The sequence below is a fragment of the Chrysochloris asiatica genome, unplaced genomic scaffold, assembly GCF_000296735.1.
Source record: "Chrysochloris asiatica unplaced genomic scaffold, ChrAsi1.0 scaffold00272, whole genome shotgun sequence".
NCBI lineage: Eukaryota > Metazoa > Chordata > Mammalia > Afrosoricida > Chrysochloridae > Chrysochloris > Chrysochloris asiatica.
This window is the reverse complement of record NW_006408790.1, coordinates 1917581-1940988: the sequence shown is the minus strand read 5'-3', so window position 1 is coordinate 1940988 and position 23408 is coordinate 1917581. Positions and strand designations below refer to the sequence as shown.

The 23408-nt window shown below is 41.4% G+C and overlaps 1 protein-coding gene across 1 annotated transcript in view; it reads right to left on the bottom strand.

The window, feature by feature from the left end:
- Positions 1 to 23408, bottom strand: part of NBEA (neurobeachin) — an 822532-nt gene that overhangs the window by 702708 nt on the left and 96416 nt on the right. The window contains exons 9-10 of the mRNA XM_006874376.1: positions 15683 to 15880; positions 14836 to 14969 (exon numbers count right to left, since the gene is read on the bottom strand). Of these exons, the coding sequence (XP_006874438.1) occupies positions 14836 to 14969; positions 15683 to 15880 (332 nt within the window). The remainder of the gene's footprint in view (positions 1 to 14835; positions 14970 to 15682; positions 15881 to 23408) is intronic.

Genomic DNA, 23408 nt, shown 5'->3' with positions numbered 1-23408 from the left:
GATTTCTACCTAAAACTCAATGCAACGTCAGTATCACATCTTTCCAGACAGTCTTTAAAATAAGTTACATTTTATAAGATGGACATCAATAATAAACAGAAGATTATCTTCGAAGATGTACATTTTCAAACAGAATTTAACGAAACTTACCAGACTTAAGTTTTATTCAATTTTCCACCCCCCACAGGGCTCACAATAAAGTTGCAAAATTCTGTGTACTGCCATACAAAATTGCTCTCCATTCTTGCTGATTTCCAACTCCCCTAGGTTGTTGTTAAGTGCCATTGAGTCGGTGCCAACTTATAGAGCCTCTTTATAGAGTTTCAAAGGAGCAGCTGACACGTTGAACTGCCAACCTTTTGATTCGCAGTCCAGTGTTGAACCTACAGCACCGCACAAGAAGTCCACAGACATAAACGCATTCAGTTTGTTCCTATATCTGCTACGTATTATTTCCTGTCTAGAACACATAAGTTCACCTATAGAGGATCTAAACATAGACAACAAAGCAAAAACCACATATCTGTGTCAGCCAGAATTAATACACAACATAGAACACTCTCCTGAAAAGGCTAGCAATTCCACGGATCAAAGGGCTATTTCACCGTACATAGGCAAAGCCGTGTGCTGACTTTTATCTCATGATGTCAAATGCCTCAGCCTTTAGACCACAGCACCCTGTCCACAGCACCCAGGAATGCTTAGGGTATGCACCTAGTCACTTCTGACATAAAACGGCACAGATAACATACACAGGTGCTTTGTTGTTGTTTTGGAAATGTGTTTACTAAAAAAAATAATTATCATCTTCCAACTCTTATCAAACTCCAATTAAGTTAGGAAATAATGTCTGTTTCAAGTTTCATATGAACTTAGGGCTAATCAAGGCAATAGTATGATAGTAGACATTAATATGAAGGGGCTTCCAAAGTGTGTTGTTGTGTTTAAGTGCCATCGCATTGCTTCCGACTCACAACCACCCTGAGTCGGGTTTCCTAGGCTGTCCATCTTTTCGGGAGCAGAGAGTCTCATCTTTCTCCAGCAGAGAACCTGGGGCCTCAACCTGCAGACCTTGTGCTTTAGTGTAGTTAGAATCTCTCTAAAGCTCTCTGCCTATTATTATTAAAGAATACCACCAATGCCACAGTCTATTTAGTAACTATGTATGAATAAAACTAATTTCTATTTCTTATGAAAACGTATGCCATATATGTTTCCTTATAACTTTTGTAATAAAGGTTTTGATGTGATTTTAATATAACTACCCAAGTCCTGGTGTGGTGCCATGGAATAATGTACTGACTACAAGGTTGGTTTCAACTGCAAGGTTGGTGGTTCAAATTCACCAGGGTCACTATGAGTTGGAACCAACTTGACGGCACTTAACAACAACAACAATATCCATTTAAATTCGTCCATTAATAGTGTTTTTAAAAAATAACTAATGTAAATAACTAATGTAATGTGATAGAAAAAGTATTAATATGTATTAATGTTATTAATAATGAGAGGTGTGTTTACCTAAGGATGTAATTACAAAGCACCTAACCTGTAACTGCGATGATTCCACGTGTATATAAAATCCAACTTCACAAAAGGACAGCTCTTAGAAGACACCAGTTGTTCAATATACAAGGGGGTTTTAAAAAATTCATGGAAAAACAGATTTAAAAGATGATGGAAATTTTCCATGAACTTTTTGAAGCTTCCTCATACTTTGTCCTGGAAATAGCAAAGCATTTTTAAACAAATATCTTTTTTAAAAGAATGGAAATTATAAATGTAAAAATGTCAAATTCCCCCACACTTAAAAGGAAGCCTCCCCCACCCTTTTACAGAGTGATTTTATTCTCTTAAGGAATGCTGCAGGCAAAACTATTATAAAAATAATTTCCAAAGTAGATAAAGTTTCATTAAGATTCAAGGTCTCACATTTTGTAGCAAAAGGAGGGGAGTGGTTGATTTTGCAGTCCAGGAGCGGAGGTCCCTGGGACCGTCAAGGGAAAGAGCGGAGAGCGGGACCCTACCCAGAGAAACAGTGATGCCAGAAATGGAGGCAGAGATGACAACGTGGAGAGATGGAGCAGCTGGGGACTTTAGACCCAGAGAGGGAGAGGGGCTGTGTGCTGATGACTGGGGGGCAGGCTTGTAGGGTATATCCTTTGGTTGTTTGATGATGCATAGAGGAGACTGTAATCATGCCAATGAAATGATATACGATAGGATGAATGTTAAGCTAATGTTCTCTCATGTAAACCATCACATATTCCACAATAAAACATTAAAAAAAAAAAAAAAAAGATTCAAGGTCTCGGTGGAAAACAGATTTCACTTTAACAGTTTCATCTCCTAGGGAGCTTAATGCAGTATTAAAATACTTTGGAATCTTGCAAAAGATTCTTCAATTGATATAAAATATCCAACAGCATTATTCCTTTGCTATTTCTTCCACCTCAAAACTCTCTGGATAAGAGAGATGGCAGGAATAACACTCTGAAAGATCTCCCTATCAACGACAAGACTTCGCTTCCTTCATGGTTCACACCACGCTAGCACCGCCGGCAGTGACTATGGATTATAGCTCCTGAAGACCATCTCCAAGGAGGCCTCTTACTCCAGAGACGGGAGAGCAGACACACAAAGTGCCTAAGCTTGCACTTGGACAAAAGTAAGATGTGCAGAAATAGGGAGAATGTATGTGTAACAGCAGAGCAAACTATGGAAAAGAATGAAATTCAATTCATGGGATGTACAGAGGAGGAGACACAGAGCAGCTTCTAACTTGTCCCAACCACGGACTCTCTCGGCACTGGTACCTGCCAATGTCCTCATATAGAGACAAGCCACCACCTCACAGACGCGCCCTCCAGGCCTGCCGTGGTGCTGAGCAGCAGCCTGTCTTCAGAGATCCTAGAGGAAGTCATCAGACTACTGCACAATGCTACCTTCCTTTGACTTCCAGCAGAGCCTGCTTTTAGTCTCATCAGCCTATGTTATTTCTGACAAAACATATCCAAAAGCATTAACATTTCAAGACGTGGGATTGAAATGTGTCAAAATCTGAATGATGAAGGAAACAAAACTTGGAAATCCATACATGTAAAGGAATTAATTATAAGATATAATTATATGTGATAAATTGTTATATATTGGCATGAGAGAATTTCAAAAGTTTATGGAGAAAATACAATGAAAAGGTAATGGAACGTTCCCACAACCTTTCTAAAGCCCCTCATATTAATATCTACACTAATCTACAAAATGTGACAGGAAAGCAACTCATTTCAGAACTCCAGAGGAATATTCAGTGAATGTTGACTTAACAGACTGAAATTTAAGAGAACAGCCCTCAAAGTCTAATAGTCCTGTCCTGTGGGTTAAGGCCCTGGACTGTGAAGTCAGTTCAAGCTCAGAGTTCTCTCCTTGGAAACCCTACCATGGGTTGCTATGGGTCTGAACCGACTCGACAGCACTTCACAACAACAACAGGAAATCACCCAAATTAGCACACACCCCCTTCCAAGTCTCTGCATGTCTGAGTCTGCTTTAGGTGAACTGCCTGAACATTCTATAAATGTTAACATGTGCATATCCATCCATGAGTCTATGAATACTTTAGAAATGGAACAATGGAACTTGGGAACATCTAAGAACCTAACCAACACAAGCAAGTCCACTGCCCTCCAGTCAATACACAGTGACACCACACATGCTTTCTGAGACTATGATCCTTCTCTGAGTGGTTGGTGGGTTTGAACCACTGACTTATGGTCAGCAGCCCAATGCCTCACACACCGTGCCACAAGGGCTCCTTGTTGTTGTTGTTGTCAAGTACCATCAAGTTGGCTCCAACTCCCAGCGATCCTGTGTAGGATTTCCAAGGAATGGCTGTTAAAAAGATAGACCTAAATTGAAAAAAGAAAGAAAATCAAACCAAAACCGATCCACTGCCATCGTGTTGACGCTGACTCCAAGTGACCTGTTGGAGAGAGGAGAACTGCACCACAGGATTTCTGACACTCGGAATCTTTACTGGAGCAGATTGTCTCATCCTTCTCCCAGAGCAGCTGGCGGCCTTGAACCACGAACATTGCAGTTAGCAGTGCAATACTTAATACACTGCACCAAGTGTTATAATTAAATACGTTGTTGTTAATTGCCATTGGGTGAGGTTAACTCCCTCGATGAACTCTTAATGAATTTTAAGATCAAGAAGACTCACTGTAGGAGGGAAGTCAAATGACCTGTCCTTCATCCTGGTGCTGGCTCAACTTTCGGCCAAGTCCCCTGTCTAATTAGCATAAGCAAATCAGGAATGTACCTTAAAAATGCTGAAATTAACAAATTCAAGAAAAATTAGACAAAAGAAAATAAACAGCTGACTGAATAGAAAACAAAACCAAGTATTAGATATGCCTCAGATAGTTTTATTCTCGTCAAAAATTAGCTTTTTTAAGTGATCATGCAGTACAAGTTTGTTCTTTCTTTTCTGACACACTAAAAAGTTTACAGATTGGTGTACTGGTCACCACATTCAAAATACAGACCATGTGCAAAACCCCAAGAAAGTGTCTTTGTGCCATTCCTTTCCAGTCACAGGCCCGGCCTCTGGTTAATGCATCCAGTGCCTCTGTCACCATAGTTTGGACCTTCCACGGTGAGGCTGTCCCACAATGGAATCATACAGTGTGCAGCCTTCACAGATCCCCTTAGGAAGGGCACCACATTATCTTTGAGATTTATCCAAGAAGCTGCACATGCAGAGTTCACTCCTTCATGTGATGTTGTGCAGGACAAAGCAAGATGGTAAAGTGAATGGCCACTGCCATCTACTCTCCAGCAACTAACCCACTGACCAAGGAACGGAAGCAGCCCAGACAGAGAGCTCAGTGCTCAAGACAGCAGCTGGGGCCTGAGGCGAATCAAGGTGAGTACAGAAGTGGAGAAGAGCACTCCCCCATGTGGCAAAGGCCATGCCATCAGGGCACAGAAAGGTGAAAGACCCTACGCATGAAGGACTCATTGTTAAGCAAGGCCACAATGAGTCTCTCCTTGGAAGGCAAGGCCCCGAGGAGACTGCTCATGCGGGGGCCCCACAGTTCTTGTCCTTTTCTTTTATAGCTTATTTTTAATTTTTCTTGATTTTATTATAGAAGTTTTTAGAATTCTTCAATGATCATACTAAAGGATAAAAATTGCATTTAGACACTTTCACACCGTATTCAATCACGTATAGTTATAAAGATTGTTTTTTACAGTAACAGTAAGTTTCACCAGCTAGGAAAAACCACACCAGCTAAAGTACTGGCAGTTCAAGTCTGAGATTCCAATCAACGTCCTCTATAGTTTTAGCTTGAGACAATAAAGACCTTTAGAGAGTAACTGAACCATGCATGATCAAGAGCTGCGGGAACACAAGCAGAAATTTAACTAGGTGTTTTGGATAAAGAAATTATTAGTATAGGGAAGTTGTTCCATTTGATTATAAAACTTTAGGTACTTTTTATATTCTTGTTTTTAAATCAATTATGAGTAACCGGTATGTGGGGTTAGTTATGGGAAAAATGTTTTGCATGTGAATTGTGATTCATAAATCTATAGAAAATAGTAGATGAGGGTTAAGATTTAGAATTCTGTGTAAAGATTAACTTGACATTTTATGGAGGAATAAAGAAAATACAGTCACTTACGGAAATCAGATGTTATCAGGGTAGAGAGGGAGTATAAGGAAGCAGGATGTCAGGAAAAATATTTTGATGTCCTTAATGATCTTTGATGTAACTTGAAAGTTCATGAATCATAAAGAATGTAATCACAGAATAGATTATAGCTTAAAGGAATTGATTACTATGAAGTCATTGTGTATTGTAACAGTATATAAGCAGCTGAAAAAATTAAGTAAAAAAGAGCAACATCTAAGACTCAAAACAACCCATTGACTCCGTGTAATTCATTTCGCCGACTCCACATCCCCCTTCAAGAGCTCCCTTAATAATTTGTCGAGGCTGGTCCCCTGGTCCCCGGCACCCATCCCAGCCATGTGAGGACATGGCTAAACAACAGGCCAAATAGGGAACTCAGAAAACAAGCTAACCTCAGGAAGCTCTAGCCCGATTTTTAAGGCAGTTCTGATCAGCCTTGGAAGTTGGCAGGCCATGTAATTGGGAGGGGATGAGAAGAGAGCTTGGCGCTGAAGAGGGTGTCGCTGAGTGTCACTGAGGCCAGAGACAAGTGAGCATGAGGAGCTCGAGGAACAGCCAGTGTAGCAGGGTGAGGAGAATGCTTCAAACCTACAACAATGGGAAGGCATATCGTGCTCATGGATTGGAAGACTGGATGACGTGAAGCTGTTAATTCCCCCTACAGTGATCTACAGGTACAGTTCGATAATGATACAACTTTAAAAATATACTAACAGAAATAGAAAAACCTAGTGACCAACATATATAAAAGGGGGGAAACCCCACAGATTTAAAGCAATACTGAAAAAAAGGAACAAAGCAGGTGACCTCAGCCTCCCTATATGAAAACACCATACAACCGCTGTCATCAAGATTGCCTGTACTGACCCAGTGATGGATAGCAAGACCAGTGAAACAGTGGGGAGAGCCCAGGAAGACACTGACTTGTGACAAGGGGTCAGTGTGTATTCAGTGGGGAAGACAGAGCCTGGGGAGGAAATCTTCAGGAATGACTTATCTAATAAGGGTCGATCTAATCTCTCAAATCAATAGAAAACAGACAGACAAACAACCCACTCAAAAGTGTGCAAAGCACGTGAACAGAAGATTTGCCATACAGGGAATGAAAATGCAAGCAGCCAAAACACATGAAAAGCCGTGCATGGACATTCGCCATCTTTGTTCTTACAGTTAGGTACTATTGAGGCGATTCCCACTCAGAGTGACGACATGCACAACAGAAGAAAATACTCCGTGGTTCTGCGACACCCTCACAATCACTGTTATGTGGGAGCCATTGGTAAAGCCACTGTGAAGCCATCTCGTTGCTGCTGACCCTCCACTTTACCAAACATGATGTCCATCTCCATGGACTTGGCCTTTCTGATAACATATCCAAAGTATATGAGGCAGTCTTGCCATTTTCACAGTGTCTCTCCATCTTCACTTCTAAGCAGCATTCTGGCTGCACTTCTTCCAAGACAGATGTATTTGTTCCTCTGACAGCCTGTGGTATATTCAACATTCTTCACCAATACCACAGTTAAAAGATATTAATTTTTGTTTTCCATATTCACAGTTCAGCTTTCACATGCACATGAGATGGCTGAAAATACCATGGCTTAGGTCAGGTGCACCTTAGTCTTCAAAGCGACATTTTTTATTTTTAACACTTTAAAGAGATCTTTTGCAGCAGATATGCCCAATGCAGTACGTTGGTTTGATTTCTTGGTTGCTACTACTTGGGTATTACTTGTGGATCCAAGTAAAGTAGAGTCTGTACACCTTCAATATTTTCTCCACTTACCATGGTGGTGTTTATTGATCCAGGTGTGAGGATTTTCGCTTTCTTTACATTATATGCAAATTAAACTGGAGGGTGTAGTCTTTGATCTTCATCAGGAAGTGCTCTAGTCATCTGTACTTTTAGTCAGCTGGTTCTGTCGCACTGCTTGCCATCTGCACAGGTTATGAATGAGTCTTCTCCAATCCTGATGCCGCTTTCTGCTTCATTTAGTCAAGTTCCTGAGTTCTTTCCTCAGCATACAGACTGACCCACACTCTCCCTACTTTTCCTGATCATGCAGTAGCCCCTGGTCCTGTTTAAAGAACTGCCTCTTGGTCCATGTACAGATTGTACATGAGTATAATTGTTGTTGTTGTTAAGTGTTGACAAGTTGGTTCTAACACACAGTGACCCTGTATAGGGTTTCCAAGGAGTAGCTAGTGAGCTTGAACCACTGACCTTGAGATTCAAACTAAATTTGCAGTCCAGCACGTTAGCCGGCAGTGCCACACCATTCTTCCCAATGTTCCCCACCATGTGTTATGATCCACACAACTGAACGTCTTTATAGAGTCAAACACAGGTAAATGTCTTTCTGGTGTTTTCTGCTTTAAGCTAAGATGCATCTGACATCAATACTGATATCCCTCTTTTCATGTCTCCTTCTGAAGCCAGCTTGAATTTTTGGCAACTCCTTATCAAGTGCCTTTGAATTGTCTTTAGCACAAATTTACTTATAAATATTAATGATGCATCATTGAACAATATGTGTTAAAGTGTGAAATAAAAACCTAACTTGCTGTATAAGCTTTCATTTTAAAAAAATCAATAAAATACTGCTTAAAAAATATTATCCAGATAAGACCGAAGGGTCAACAATTACTATAAAGCAGAGGCAAGAAGATTAGGGGCATGAAGATTTAGTACAGTGAAACTACAAACAGGAATGAATAAAACCATCGATATACCTGAAGATTGTAACCAATGTTACCTACAAACTGTGACATGGGAGGTTTTGCTGTAAATATTTTCACCAAAAATTAAATAAAGAAAAAACAATTTAAACATCCACATAAATGTTTTTGCTAATGCAAGTTTTCATTCAATTTTGTCAGATAAATATCAGGAGTAGGAAGGCTGGATTACATGGTGAGGGAATGTTTAACTTTAGAACCCAGTTATATTTCCCAAACTATATTCCAGAGTGCTGAACCACATCATGTGTCTGAGCTGCTCTGTGCCCTTGGCAGCTCTTGGCACCATCAAGTATTTTGGATATTCTAATAGCATGTGGAGTCCCTGTGTGCTGCAAACAGCTAAGTGCTCAACTAACTAGAGAAACGTTTAGATGTTCAAACACACCCGGAAGGGGCTTGGATGATCTGCCACAAATTATGTTGTTCCCAAAGAATACTGAGGAGTCCTGGTGTGGCACTGTGGGTTAATGTGCCAGAATGCAAAGCCGTTTGAAGTGCAAGGTCGGCGGTTCAAGCTCACCAGTCACTCCTCGGAAACCCTATACAGGGTCGCTATGGGTCGGAACCTACTTGACAGCACTTAACAACAACAGCAACAACAACAAAGAATACTGAAAGTACCGTGGACTGCCTGAAGAACAAACAAATCCGTCTTGGAAGAAGTGCAGACAGAAAGCTCCTTATAAGTGAGGATGGAGAGACTTCATCTCTCATACTTTAGACGCGTTGTTAGGAAGGATCAGTCCCTGAAGAAGGACATTATGCTTGATAAAGTGAAGAGTTGGGAAAAATAGAAGACCCCTGATGAGGTGGCTTGACACAGTAGCAGCAACAACGGACTCAAATGTAACAACAGGGATGGAGGTGCAGGACAGAGCAGTGTTTTGTTTGGTTGTGCACAGGGTCATTATGAGTTGAAACTGACTCAATGGTACCTAAGATCAACCACAGGTTTGTAGTGGTACCTCCTAACGGTTTTAATACTAAAGATAATAAATATCATGTGCTATCTTGGTATCTTTACATTCTCTTTGGTAAAGTTTCAAATCTTTAGTCCATATTTTTAATTGGATTGTTTATTTTCTTACGATTGAATTTTCAAAGTTGTTTATGTTTTAGATATAACTCTTTTGACATATAAGTAATATATCATACCTTTCCCCAATCTGTAGCTTGTCTTTTTATTGTATCTTTTACAAAAATAAAATTCACAGATTTTGTTTTTCTTTTATGACTACATGTCTGGTGTCCTATTTAACAACTCTTTGCCTAACCTGGGTTCAAATGCTTTCCCCTCTGTTTTATTCTAAAAGTGTTTTAGGCTTATGGCTTCTAGTGTTGTTTTTAAGTGCCATGGAGTCAGTTCTGACTCTTAACAACTGGTGGGTGATTCCCAGTCCAGTGCTAACTGTAAGGCACCACACCAGGAGCCCATGGCCTCTATTAAGAGGTGGTTTTAATTCCTTTTCACATGCAGTGTGAGGTTGGCAGTGATGCTCACTCTCTAGGCTGAGGAGCACTCTTCATCTGCTGCAATGCTTTGGCACCTTTGTCAACATTTGAGTGGGATGATTTCTGAACTTGGCCTTCCTTGCTCCACAGCTACGTGTGGCAATCATACTGTTAATATGAATCCCCCACTGTCTTCATTACAGTAACTTTAGAGTTAAGTCTTCCATTTGGGCAATAGAAACCAACTAAATTCATCTTTTTTTCACATTGTTTCACAATTGTTTTAGCTATTCTCATGGGGAGCTGGGCTAAGAGACACTGACATGAAGAAAAGAAAACCCAGGGAGGGTCCTCTGCACCTCCGCTGGAAGGTTCTCCTGGCATGTTCTCTCACTACACCAACATCATGCTTGGTAAAGGGAAGGGTCAGCGACAAAGAGGAAGAACCCAAAGAGATGGAAGGACACAGTGGCAACAGCAAGGGGCTCACGCGTAACAAGAATTGTGGGACCAGCACAGGGTCAAGAAGTGTTTTGTTCTGTTGTACACAGGGTCACTGTGGGTTAGAACTGACTCGATGGCACCTAACCACAGCATCTAGACAACAGATGCCCACTGCCATGCTGTTGCTTCGGACTCACAGAGGCCCGACAGGACTGAGTAGAACTGCCCCGTGAAGTCTCCAAAGTTGTCGTCACATGCAAAGTGACTGACTGCCATCTTTCTCCATTGAAATCTCTGGAAGGTTCAAACCGATGACCTTTCAGTTAGCACTGAGCCTTTTAACTACTGTGCAACCAGGTGGATGGTTCAAGATCAGTTTTCATCACCATAACAAAATCAAAACATGATTTACTTAATTACCTAAATAATTCTCTATTATAAAGCACTTCAATGGTAGAGAGAAGTTCAAGTATAAAGTAATATAAAACCTATAAAAACAACTCACATCTCTCTAAAACTGTTGTTATAAAATAATGTCAGCAGTTCAAACCCACCACCTGCTCCTCAGAAACCCTACCCAGGGCGGCTCTCAGTTGGAATGGACTGGATACCACTTCACAACAACAAGAAGATCACTGAACCCATTGGCATTGTAGTAACTAAAGCCACCAGGTGCTCAGCAGTTACTATGTACAATCACCTGGGCCAAGCACTCTCTCGATCTTACACCAGTCTGTCTGAGCAGTTCTTTTCCTATTGGAAATGGAGGTACAAAGGAAGTTAATAACATACCCAAAATGGTGAAGTCAGGATTGAACCCAAGTCACATGACTTGAAAGTCCATACATAAAACAACTGTAATCCCTAAAATCCATGAATGAGCAGAGCAGAGAGATTCCCCTGCTCAACTAAGGTACTCTTCTCTTTGTAGTTGTTGTCATTAAGTACTCTCGAGTTGGTTCCAACTCCTACCGATCCTGTACAGGGTTTCCAAGGAGGTGCTGGCAAGTTTGAACCACTGACTTGCAGTTCAAACCAACCTTATGGTCAAGTGTTTATCCTACAGCACTATACCAGGATCCAGAAAATAAGGTGATTCTTTCAAAAAAGTAATAGAATTCTGAACCACATAATAAAAAAATCAACCAGGTTTCTAAGACTGGGACAGCGATCATGTGATAACTTATCACATAAACCACAGAGAGGCAAGGCTGACAGAAAAAGTATAAATTATTCAGAAAAGGGGCCTCAAGGTAAGAACACAGAGACTAAACTATTTGACTTGAAACAGAACAGAGACATAAATTATTTTACAACTGAGCTCAATTCTCTAAAAAGTCTGCTGATCAATTATATAACATTACCATTTTTGTCATGTGTTTACAAGGGGGGCGGGTTTCCAAAGTTCATGGAAAAATGAAATTAAACAATAATGGAGTTTTTCTACAAACTTTAAAAAAATATCCTCCCTCCTTCCCCACAGTCTGCAAATACATTTAAAAAAAAAAAACAAATACAAATTTTCTCTGGAAAATATACAATTTTCAAATTGATTCTCATTCAGCTGTAACAATTTAAAACTAACTAAAACTGAAATGATACATCCTAAATCAATGGCTTTCATCGACATGGGTTCAATATAGGGCCATAAAACAAGAAATGCTACCTCCCACTGCCCACCTGTGCCCTCCAATGAAGGAGCTGTTCTTCACATACAGGGAGAGCTCCCATTCGTGAACTTGCCAGTAACATTTTAAAAACTAAAAACATTGATCTATCATGTCTGTCTGTCTATCATGACCCCTCCTCAGCTTCAAATCACAAAGGACTGTGTATTACTGATGCAAACACTTATGTACCAAAGAGCCAATCTCAACATACAGGACTTTGAGGCAGTTAATGAAAAATGGCTAAACATTCAATAAAAGGACAGGGCTGAATCACAAGGCAGCTTAGAACTGGAGGTGCATCACCACTGAGGAGAGTGGCTATCTGTTTGTGTCCTCTGCCCAGGTAGCATAGTGGATTACAAATTGTGCTCTGAATCTATCAGCTGCTCTGAGGGAGAAAAATGAGGCTTCCTGCTCCCATAAAGATTCACAACCTCGGAAACCCTTTACAGGTCACTGTGAATCAGAACTGACTCCATGGCACACTACCACCAGCAACATACACTAAGAACATCATATACGTTGCTAAAAAGGCTGGCATATTGTAACAGGGAAACAGGAAGATGAATGATACAAAAGAACTGAAAACAAACCAAAACAATAAAAATTAGAATGTTAACCTCTTACACTGTCGTTTATATCCATGATGGAATAAACAGAGTTCAGTAAAAAATTATAATGCTTCTGTTGTTGTTGTTAAGGTCCGTCGCGTCAGTTCTGACACATAGTGACCCTGTGTAGGGTTTCTGAGGAGCCACTGGAAAGCTTGAACTGCCAGCTTTGAGCTTCAGACCAACCTTGCAGCAGAGCACATTAACCTGCAGCACCACACCGGGAGTGGCTTTAGAAAACAGGCAAGGGAAATGAGCAAGCGTACTGGATGAACGGACAAGGTAACCTGGTACCTCTGGTTTTACCACAATTTTATCACACTACACAAGTTGGCATAGACCTTGGTTCTTATTTTCGTTATATAACTTCAATCTGTTTAATCTTTCAGATTGTTTCTTGACTGAGCAACAAGTTTCACTCAATGATTTTCAATAGGGATTCCATATTAATTCTTGAAGAATATTCCATTTCTAGTGGCTACTTACCTCTTAAAAGGCGCTCTGGTAGCATAGGTGGTTATGAGTCGGGCTGCTAACCTCAAGGTCAGCTAGTTCGAAACTACCAGCGGTTCCGCAGGACAAAGATGAGGCTTTCTGCTCCCATCAAAGATTTACAGCCTTGGAAACTCTATAGAGGGTTGCTATGAGTTGGAACCGACTTCACAGCACAGCACGGCACACCACCACCACCACCACCACCTGCCTCTAAATCCTGCTCATAGAACTTACTAGTTTTTCATTTACTAATCAACAGGAAAACTTCTGAATTAAAATCAGGCCTAAATGCTTCCACTATGCTGGTCCAGCTCCTGGTGAAGTGACTCAGATTCTCCCAGCAAAGTGCTATCACCGCAGGCAGGGCCTCAGGGTTCCCTTTCACCCCGAGCTGTCACCAAGGAACCCCAGCCTGCATGTAGTGCTGCCAAGAACGAACTCACAGCCCTTGGGTGTGAGCTGGACTCTCTGTGTGTACAGGCCACATACACAGTTAAGAGTCACACAGAAGCCATGTTGCTGCTGATGCTAAGTGCTGTAAAGTCAGATCTGACTCATAACAACCCCGTATGGATGGGGTTTCCAAGGAGCGGCTGGTGGGTCTGAACTGCCAACTTTGCTGTTAGCAGTCCAGTGCTTATCCTACAGCACCATACCAGGACTCCACTCATGTTACTAGCAATGTGAAAATAAAATTCAGTTAACAGCTCATTTAAATAATAAATATTAGAAAATCAGGTACTCTATTCCAGTGGATCTTACATTTATTCCATTTTAACTCCATTCACTCGTTTTTCCATCAATTCAAAATTGACTGGCGCATGAAGAATTTCAGAAATATACATCCATACTAATGAAACATTCCTACATTATTGCTGGAATAAAAATGAACACTTGCCTATATAATTTGCCCTTGAGATTCCCCAAACATGACATTGTAAATGTAAACAGTCACAATAGATGTTAGAATTTCATATTTCATTTCCTAAGTGCATAACCCTACAGCATGAGACTGATTATATCAGAGTCCGGTGCATAAGGTATTCTGTAATAAAAATAAGGAAAGTGACAAACACTGGCTATGAGGTCTACCTTAGTAGAGGATTAGGACTTTTTACACAGACCTGCTTTGATTTGGGTCCTCAAATATAAACTACAGATACAGAAAACCCAATGTCAGTGTCATAAAGCACAGGCATGACAATGTCATAAGAAAATGACTCTCACATTGAAGATAAAGACTATTGTTGTTGTTGTTGTTAAGTGCCATTGAGTTAGTTTCAACTCATAGCGACCCTGTACAGGGTTTCCGAACCTGTAAATCTTCTGAAGCAGAAAGCCTCCTCTTTCTTCCAGGGAGGTGGGCTCAAAACACCGTCCTTGTGGTTCACAGTCCAGTGCTTATCATACAGAGCCCTAACTGTTACTGAATACCCTTTCTCCTAGTATTGTCCTCAACCTAAGAAGACTTCATGAACAACTCAGACTTCATGAGTACTGGCAAAGGTCAAGGTCAGAACTGTCATCTTTTCTCAACTGCACCTACTACGTGACATTGGGCAAGAAGCAAGTTATTAACACAGAAGTGAGAATCTAAACATCATTTTTAAATGTTGTGTAACTATCCACTCTGGTCCTAGCCCTTACAGGTGCTGAGTAGACCTTCCGGCCTTTGGAAGCATTGAAAACTTCAGGAAATGTGCATTCAGAGAAACGTACCAGACCGTTGTTTCCACTTGACTATCACTGAGCTGCCGGTTGTCCAGCTGGGCAAAGAGTGGGAAGAGCACTTGAATCCCTCCAATTGAGTGAATCGCACTATGAATTGAATGTGTTACTATAGCTTTCACATCCTAGGGTCAAAAACAAACATGTGTTTTCAATTATCAAAAAATAATTCTCATTACTATCTCCTGCTCCAAACTATCACACCTTGTCATTTTGAAAAGCCCTCAATTCTATAACTCAGTGCATGTTTTTTTAAATGAAGTATTTTTATAATCACTTTTAAATTCAACTAAACTTGAAATCTTCTAGACTGAAAACATGAAGCTACAAATCAAAATAAGGTGCTTTAGAAGAAGCTATAACATTAATGGATTTAAAGACACCCAGGTAAGTTTTATGTTAGAAAGTATAAGAAGTAAGTTCTAAAAGTAAACTGTATTTTTATATATAACACTGTCTGCTCAGCTAACCAATCACTGTACACTGAACACACAAAATTAACATATACGGCAGGTTTTCCTACTAAGGAACGAAGGCCTGGGTGAAGTATATAAGGGGGCTTCAAAAAGTTCATGGAAAAATAGAATTAAAAGATAATGGACTTTTTTCAGGAACTTTCTGAAGCCCCCTTGTATGCCTTATTTCATTCCCCCTCCCCTTCAACACACACAAAATTTTCTAAAAACAGAAGGTAGAAGGCCAACACTGCATTAAATACAATAGAAAACAAATAACAAAAGAAGTCCACTGACGCAGAACAAACACCCGAGCCCCTGTAGAATGGCGATGCCCACGGGCGCGATGCAGAAGCTGTTAGGGCTTCTGAGAACACACCCACCTGGAGCATCAGAGCGTGTGGAGAATGCACAAAAATGGATGCGTTTTCCTTTGGTGAAGACTCAAGACAGAGTTGTGCGTCAGTTGCTTTCGCGTTATAGGTAAAGGCAATGCTGCTGGCAAGCTTCCCATCATACAGAACCTGTTTGTGATGCTCTGCCAGGTGAATATCACTCTCAGATTTAAACTTGAATGTGCTCTGAAACAATAAAATGAAAGTAAACACCCTTTTAAGAGGTAATATGGTAAATCTCTACAGTTTTAAAGTGGGAATATATCCAAGAAAATAAACAGTGTGTTGTGCCCGGCAGCAGGCGGTGGTGTTCAATGGTTTTGTTACTCTTCCTTCAGCTCTATACCACTGACACAGTCACTCAGCTAGCCCTGGGCTCATTTTTATTGTTTAACTATTTACATAATAACCTTCCTCAACAATAACAAAAGCCAGATGATAAGATTTTAAATCAGATTTTACTTTAACATTTCCTTCCATACATTTAATTTTTCTTGATAACACTTTCAAATGTGTTTATGAAAATCCACAGTACCTGGCACATGAGCTGCTTTATCAATAATGACAATGACTGGAGACTGTAAGAAATACGGATAAATAAAGTCCAGTAATGTACCACGTATGTAGCATTCACCCCGTATGCTACGCCCAGTGGGGATGTTCACTGGCACATGCTATCAGTTTCAGTGAAAGACCAGAACTGAAGACGGGCCAGCTCTCACAAGACAGGCTTTGTAGCAGTGCCTGGAGTCTCGGCACAGAGAGGACCAGTGAGTATTATTAACAGTTAACCTCTGCAGCCATAACATGGTGTTGGCAGTCCTAACACTTCCCATTACAACCGTGAAAACAAATATTAGGGGAATTAAGACCCAGAAGCAATGGAGCCAGGACAACATTCCAGGTTTCTGACTCAGATTTGATTTTCGACAGATTGCCTGGCTCCATCACTAATGACCTTTTGACTCTTAGGCTAATGTAGCTCCAATTTCATGACTCGAATACTAAAATGAAGGAGCTCTGGTAGCACGTTGGTTACGAGATGGGCTGCTAATCTCAAGGTCAGCAGTTCAAATCTACCTGTGGTACTGCAGGAGAAACATGAGGCTTTCTGCTTCCATAAAGGCTGACAGAGTTGGAAACTCTCTACAGGGTTGCTATGAGTCGGAACCGACTCCACAGCACATAACTACCACCACCATCAGTGTTAAACTGGAGTCCTGGTGTGGTGCCATGGGATGATATATTGGACCACAAGATCAGTTTGAATCACAAGCTCTGCAGTTCAAATTCACCAGTTGCTCCTCAGAAACCCTACACAGTCTCTAAGAGTCATAACCAACTCGATGGCACTTAACAACAACAACAACAGTAAAGTCAAACAAGGGCCCTGGCACGATGCCACAGGGCCAGCATTGGACTGCGCGGTCGGCAGCTGGAAACCACCAGTTGCTCTCAAACCCCTCCCTGTACGGTGTTGCTGTAAGTTGGAACCAACTCAAAGGCACTTACTTAAATGCAACAACGTTCAAATAAGACTGAACCAAATAGCCCAAACTCAGTCTCTAAAAAAAAAAGCAGCTGTTTTTAAATTCATTCTAACTCCTGGTGACCCCAGCTGGAGGAGCTGAACTGTTCCGCAGAATTTCCAAGGCTGTCCTCTTTACGGGAGCACATCTCCAGGTGGTTTCTTCGATGGAGTCACTGGGTGGGTTCAAATTCCTAACGTTCAACTCGCTGTCAACTGCTTAATTGCTGCACCATCAGAGCTGAAACTTATTCCTACTGAAGGCAAATTAATAAGCAAATCTGTGTGGCAGATCAGATGTGGAGCCATTCCCAAAATGGAAAGTCCTGTCTATAAAGGGAGGTTCCTGATACAGCATCTCAACTCCACCCAATTGTACCACTACTTCCATGTTGTTTGAGAGACAGGAAAAATGACCAGACTTCTAAATTGAAAGCAAGCATTTGAAAACAGTCAACCAACCAAACATACCAGGCCAAATTTAGCCACTTTGCCAAAAAGGACTAGACGGTGATGGTAGTGGTTGATGATGGTTAAGTGCCATAGAGTTGGTTCCAACTCACAGCGACGCTGTATGGGGTTTTCCAAGGCTACAAAACTTGATAGAAGCAGAAAGCCTCCTCTTTCTCTTGCGGAATCACTGGTAGTTTCGAACAGCTGACCATGAGGTTAGCAGCCAGACTCGTAACCACTCTGCTACCAGAGGACTACATCATCTCTAAAGAGCCATTCACGCTCAAGTAGAGGGAGAAACTGGGAATTGTTAGACATGCACCCACCTGAAAACAAAAATGGTATAAATCATGAAATACGTGTGTGCCTCTTGCTGTAGATGGTATTTTACCTTTTAAGTATGGATGTGTTGAGATATTTCTCATATTAGAAATAAAGTTAAAATAATCAGACTCTTAGGATCTGACCCTTTGTTCTACATTCTGTTCAGTGGAATACAGAGCCCCACCTCCCAACTCAGCCTTCCCTAATTCAATCCTTTTCTAAAGCTCCCTGATTCACACTTCCCACCCTAAAAGTTAGACTTTGGATTTGAAATATGTCCTGGGGTCTCAGCCATTACAGGGCTAACACAAAGACTCCTTGAGTGTTTTGAGGGCAGAACTGGAATCTAAAACAGAGTATCAATCTGACAGTGACATTCAGCACAATCAGTCTTTGCCTGAAAGTCAGGATCTACCGTACTAGTCAGGCAGCAATGGCGGCTCAACGGGAAGCCCACCAAGGACATAAACATTTCAGCATCACCTACATGCTCAAAATGTGTAATATTTGTTTCTCACCTAACAACAACAACCCTAACCCTTTACGAATGAAACAGTATATGTTAGATGTTGACTAATTGAGAGAGCACCCATTAGAAACAGAATTAACAACTGCTGTTCCGTGTCATCGAGTCAGTTCCAACTCATAGCCACCCTGCATAGGGTTTCCAAGGAGCAGCTGGTGAGTTTGAACTGCCGACCTTTTGGTTCAAACCAACCTTGAGGTTGGGTGCTTATCCTACAGCACCACACCAAGCCTCTAGAATTAATAAAACGAGTCAATAAAATATGAGGTAATTTTTGTCGAAATACAAGGGACTTCAAAAGCAGGTGGGAAAATCTATTGTCTTTTGATTCATTTTTCCATGAACTTTTTAAGGCCCCTCAGACAATTACTTGGCAGGGAATCTGCATGAACACATGCAGGGCACAAGCCACTGGAATGGTGGCATCAATTCAACGAGCAGAAGGAGGCCGTGGAACATGTGCCTCCTTGTTAGTGTTGCCACATCAAGTCTGGCAGTGGCCCTCAGCCCACGGCCCACCTTAACCCTATGCTGACATGCTGAGAAAAGTCAGGATTACAGATTGGAAGCAGTACCAAAGGTATACATGGTAGCACATGCTCGAGCTGATAGTTGTTAAGTGCCAAAGAGTAGACCCTGTAATAGGGGTCCCAAAGCTGTCTCTTGGCAGAAGCGGAAAGCACCATCTTTCTCCAGTGAGACGAATGGTAGATTCACAGTCCACTTCAGGAGGGCTGTACTGAAATGTACAGACAGTGGGGTCACCAGGGTTGGTGACACCTGCCACCCAGAGTGGTAACTTGTCATCAACCACCATTCCCTCTCCATCCATCACCTGCCAGTCAAGGCTGTGGCAGGCACCCCTGGGCCAAGAGGGGAGAAGCCAGGGGCCAGGGGGTGACACCCACCCAGAGGACCACCACTGAGGGCAGACTAACAAGAGGTCATCGGGGAAGAACAGAGATGATACACAGAGTCTGGATTGGGCCTGTGCAGTGCACAGCCCTGGGGTGTAGTGTGCAGCTACAGCTTCCCCGCTGCCAGTGTGCCCAGGCTCAGGGGAGACAGCCAGAAGTGTCCCCGCTCCTCTGTCCAGGAGGATGCACAAGTCACCACCAGGCCCGTCTGCAAGTATGCAGCAGTTAGAGTCTTCTGAGGCTGCTACATTCTAAAATCCTGCTCAATATTGCTTCTTGAGTGGAAAACAGTGCTTTACTCCCTTATCAATTAATCTGTTGTTATTAAGTGCTGTCGAGTTGGTTCCAACCCACAGCAAGCTTGGATAGGGTTTCCAAGGAGCAGCTGGTAAGCTTGAACCACCGATGTTGCGGTTCAAACCAACTTTGCAGTCCAGCACATTAACCCACAGCACCACAGCAGGACTCCATTAATTAATATGTTGTTGTTGTTATGTGCCGTGAAGTCGGTTCCGACTCATAGCGAGGGTACCCTATACAGGATTTCCAGCTCTGTAAATCTTTACAAGAGCAGAAAGCCTCATCTTTCTCCCGTGGAACAGCTGGTCGCTTCCAACTGCTGACCATGAAATTAGCAGCCCAGTTTGCAACCACTATGCTACTAGAGCTCCCTGAACCACAAGATCGGCGGCTCACACCCACCAGCCACTCCTTGTAAACCCTCACCAACCTTGTGGTTCAAACTGACCTTATACCACTGAGAAATGCCACTGAAATTTCAAAAGCAGATTGTTGTTATTATATTGTTAGGTGCCACTGAGTCAGGGATTCTAAGGTTATGAATCTTTATGGGAGAAGAAAAGCCTCATCTTTTGTCCATGGAGTGGCTGGTAGGTTTGAACTATCAACCTTGTGGTTAGCAGTCCAGTGCTTAGCCTACAGCACCACCAGACTATACATGTTAAATGGCCTCTTCCTGGTGGTGTTAGGTGTACACACAGCAGAAGGAAAGCCCGCCTGGTCCTGTATCATCCTCACAATCGTTGCCAGGCTTGAGCCCACGGCTGCAGCCACGGTGTCAGTCAATCTCATTGAGGGGCTTTCTCTATTTCGCTCACCCTCCACTTCACTAAATATAATGTCCTTCTCCATGGATGGGTCCCTCCTGATGGTCCTAAGTACAAAAGACCAAGTGTCACCATCCTTGCTTCTAAGAAGCATTCTAGCGGAACTTCTTCCAAGACAGACTGATTTGGTTTTCTGGCACTCCTTCTTGATAATATTCACTATTCTCTGCCAACACCATAATTAAAAGGCATCATCTCTTCTTCAGTCTTCCTATCCATCTAGATTTTTATGCATATAAAGCAAATGAAAATATTATGGCTTGAATCAGGCACATTTATTCCTCAAGGTGCCCTTTGCTCTTGAACATTTTAAAGATTTACCCAATGCAATCTGTCATTTGATTTCTTCACTGCAGCATCCATGACATTGATTGCGGATACAGGTAAAATGCGATCCTGGACTATATGTCAACATTGTCTGTGGATCGCGATGCTGTTGTTGGTCCAGTTGTAAGGACCATACAGAGGACCCCTGCTGTGGCGCTGTATGCTACGTGATGGACTGCTAACCACACAGGTGACAGTTCAAATCTACCAGTTGCTCCTCAGAAACTCTATACAGGGTTGTTAGGAGTCAGAACCAACTCAAAGACACTTAGCCATAACAACAACCCATACTGGAAACTATAATCTTAGATCTTCATCAGGTTGTATAGAGCATTCCTGTGCATACTCTATAAAGCAAGGTTAAACATCTTCCTGGTATTCCCTAGTTCCACGTCCTCTTCTGAATCCAGCTTGAATTTCTGGCAATTCCTTGCTGATGTACTATTACAACCGTTTTTTAATTAATTTCAGCAAAATTTTACTAGTGTGATACCAATGATCTCGTTCAATAATTTACACATTGTATTGAATCACCTTTCTTTGGAATGGACACAAATATGGATTTCTTCTAGTCGGCTGTCTTCCAGATTTATTGGATATTGTTGAATCCATTTGTTGAAAAATGTCAGTTGGTGTTCCCTTGGTTTTTGGAGCCTTGTCTTTTGCCAATGCTGTCATTACAGCTTGAACAACTTCCTTCAATACTACTGGTTCATGATCATATGCTACCTTGTGAAATAGTTGAATGTCGACCAATGATTTTGGGTACAATGACAGTGGTGTTGTTCAGTGCCGTCGAGTCCATTCCATCTCATAGCGACCCTACATAGGGTTTCCAAGGAGTGACTGGTGAGTCTGAAATACCGACCCAGTGGCTCAAACCAACCTTGAGGCTGAATGCTTACCTTAGGGCACCAGACCAGGACTCCAATTTGTATTTCTTACAAATTAGCTCTATAATTATGTCTTTTTAAACTTCTAGCACTGTATCTATTTTACCGACTAAATGGCCCTTAAAGGACAGATTGGCATAACCTTACACTCACTGAAAGCTCAATTAAATATCAGTAAATGAATGAAATCCCTGAGTGCTAATTTTGTCATATCTAAAACCTTTAAGTCCACAGAAAATCTATCATAATCCCAGGAAAGTAAATCACATCAGAGTACGTTTTGAACTGGACAAGGATGAGTCAAAGGACAAAGAGCAAGCTCTACGAGAGAGCTGTTGAAATACTCCCATACAAAGGGTAGAGTGTTTGCATAATTGCATTCTTTCACTATTTATTGATACTCATAGTATATAAAACAAATTTTAAAAGCTATTTAATAGCATAATAATACTTCTTGAAAATAATAACAGTAAAGGCTAACATGTCCTGAGTATTAATTCAAAGTCTCAAAAGGATGCCTCCACTCAATGACAGCCTTAAACACAAACCAGCAGAAACATGGTGAATATACACCGTGAATGTTTTCCATTAGGGAAAACAAAAGGATTTTATGGAACATCATACTCATGACTAGGAATTAAATAACATTATACAATATGATCTGGCCAAGTAAATGCAGGAACAAAAACAGAAAACTTCTTTCTTAAGATGATACATAAAAGCCTGCTATTATACTATTATGACTTCACTTCTGGAGAAGGGACAGCCAAAGGAGCACTCTGAAATCAGAACTATCCTCTTCTTTGTAAGACAAAAGAGCATAATAGTTAACTTTGACCAATCACAGATTATTCTTAGTACTTTACAAGCTTTATTTCAGAAACAATTTATCCAAGCTGCAGAGAATTAATGGGGAGGGCAGGAGAGTGGGATGGTGGGTTAACAGTCTGTCAAAAGAAAATTCTTCATGTTTGGTGTACTGCTTACACAAATAATTAAAATCAGTCCTTAAACACTTAAACAAGATTTATAGAGCAACCCCATTTATTCCCTTTCAGAATGAACAAAGCTAGCCCCTAGTAACCACAAGTGAGGAGTGAGGACTGAGTACGTTAGCCTTTAGGGTCCATACACAGGCATAACACAAGATTAGCACACACGAGATTTGCTTAGGAACTTCTCAATCCACGTCATCAGAGTTTGCACTAAGACAGGAATGTTAAAAAAAACTAACTCTCAAATTTTTTTATGTGATACTCGTAGGACTACAGATATTCTATATTATATACTCTATGTTATACATGAGTCCTGGTGTGGCTCTGTGGGTTAATGTGCCAGACTGCAAAGCCATTTGAACTGCAAGGTTCAAGCTCAGCAGCTGCTCCTCGGAAACCCTATACAAGGTCGCTAAGGGTCAGAATCAACTCGACAGCACTTCACAACAACAACGTTATACATAACAAGGCGTGGCACTGGGGCTTAATACACTGGACTGCAAGGTCAATTTGAAATGCTACGTTAGCTGTTCAAGCTCACCACCCACTCCTCGAAAACTCTAAATAACAGGGTTGCTATGAGTCAGACCCAACTCCATGGCACTTAACAACAATAACAAACAT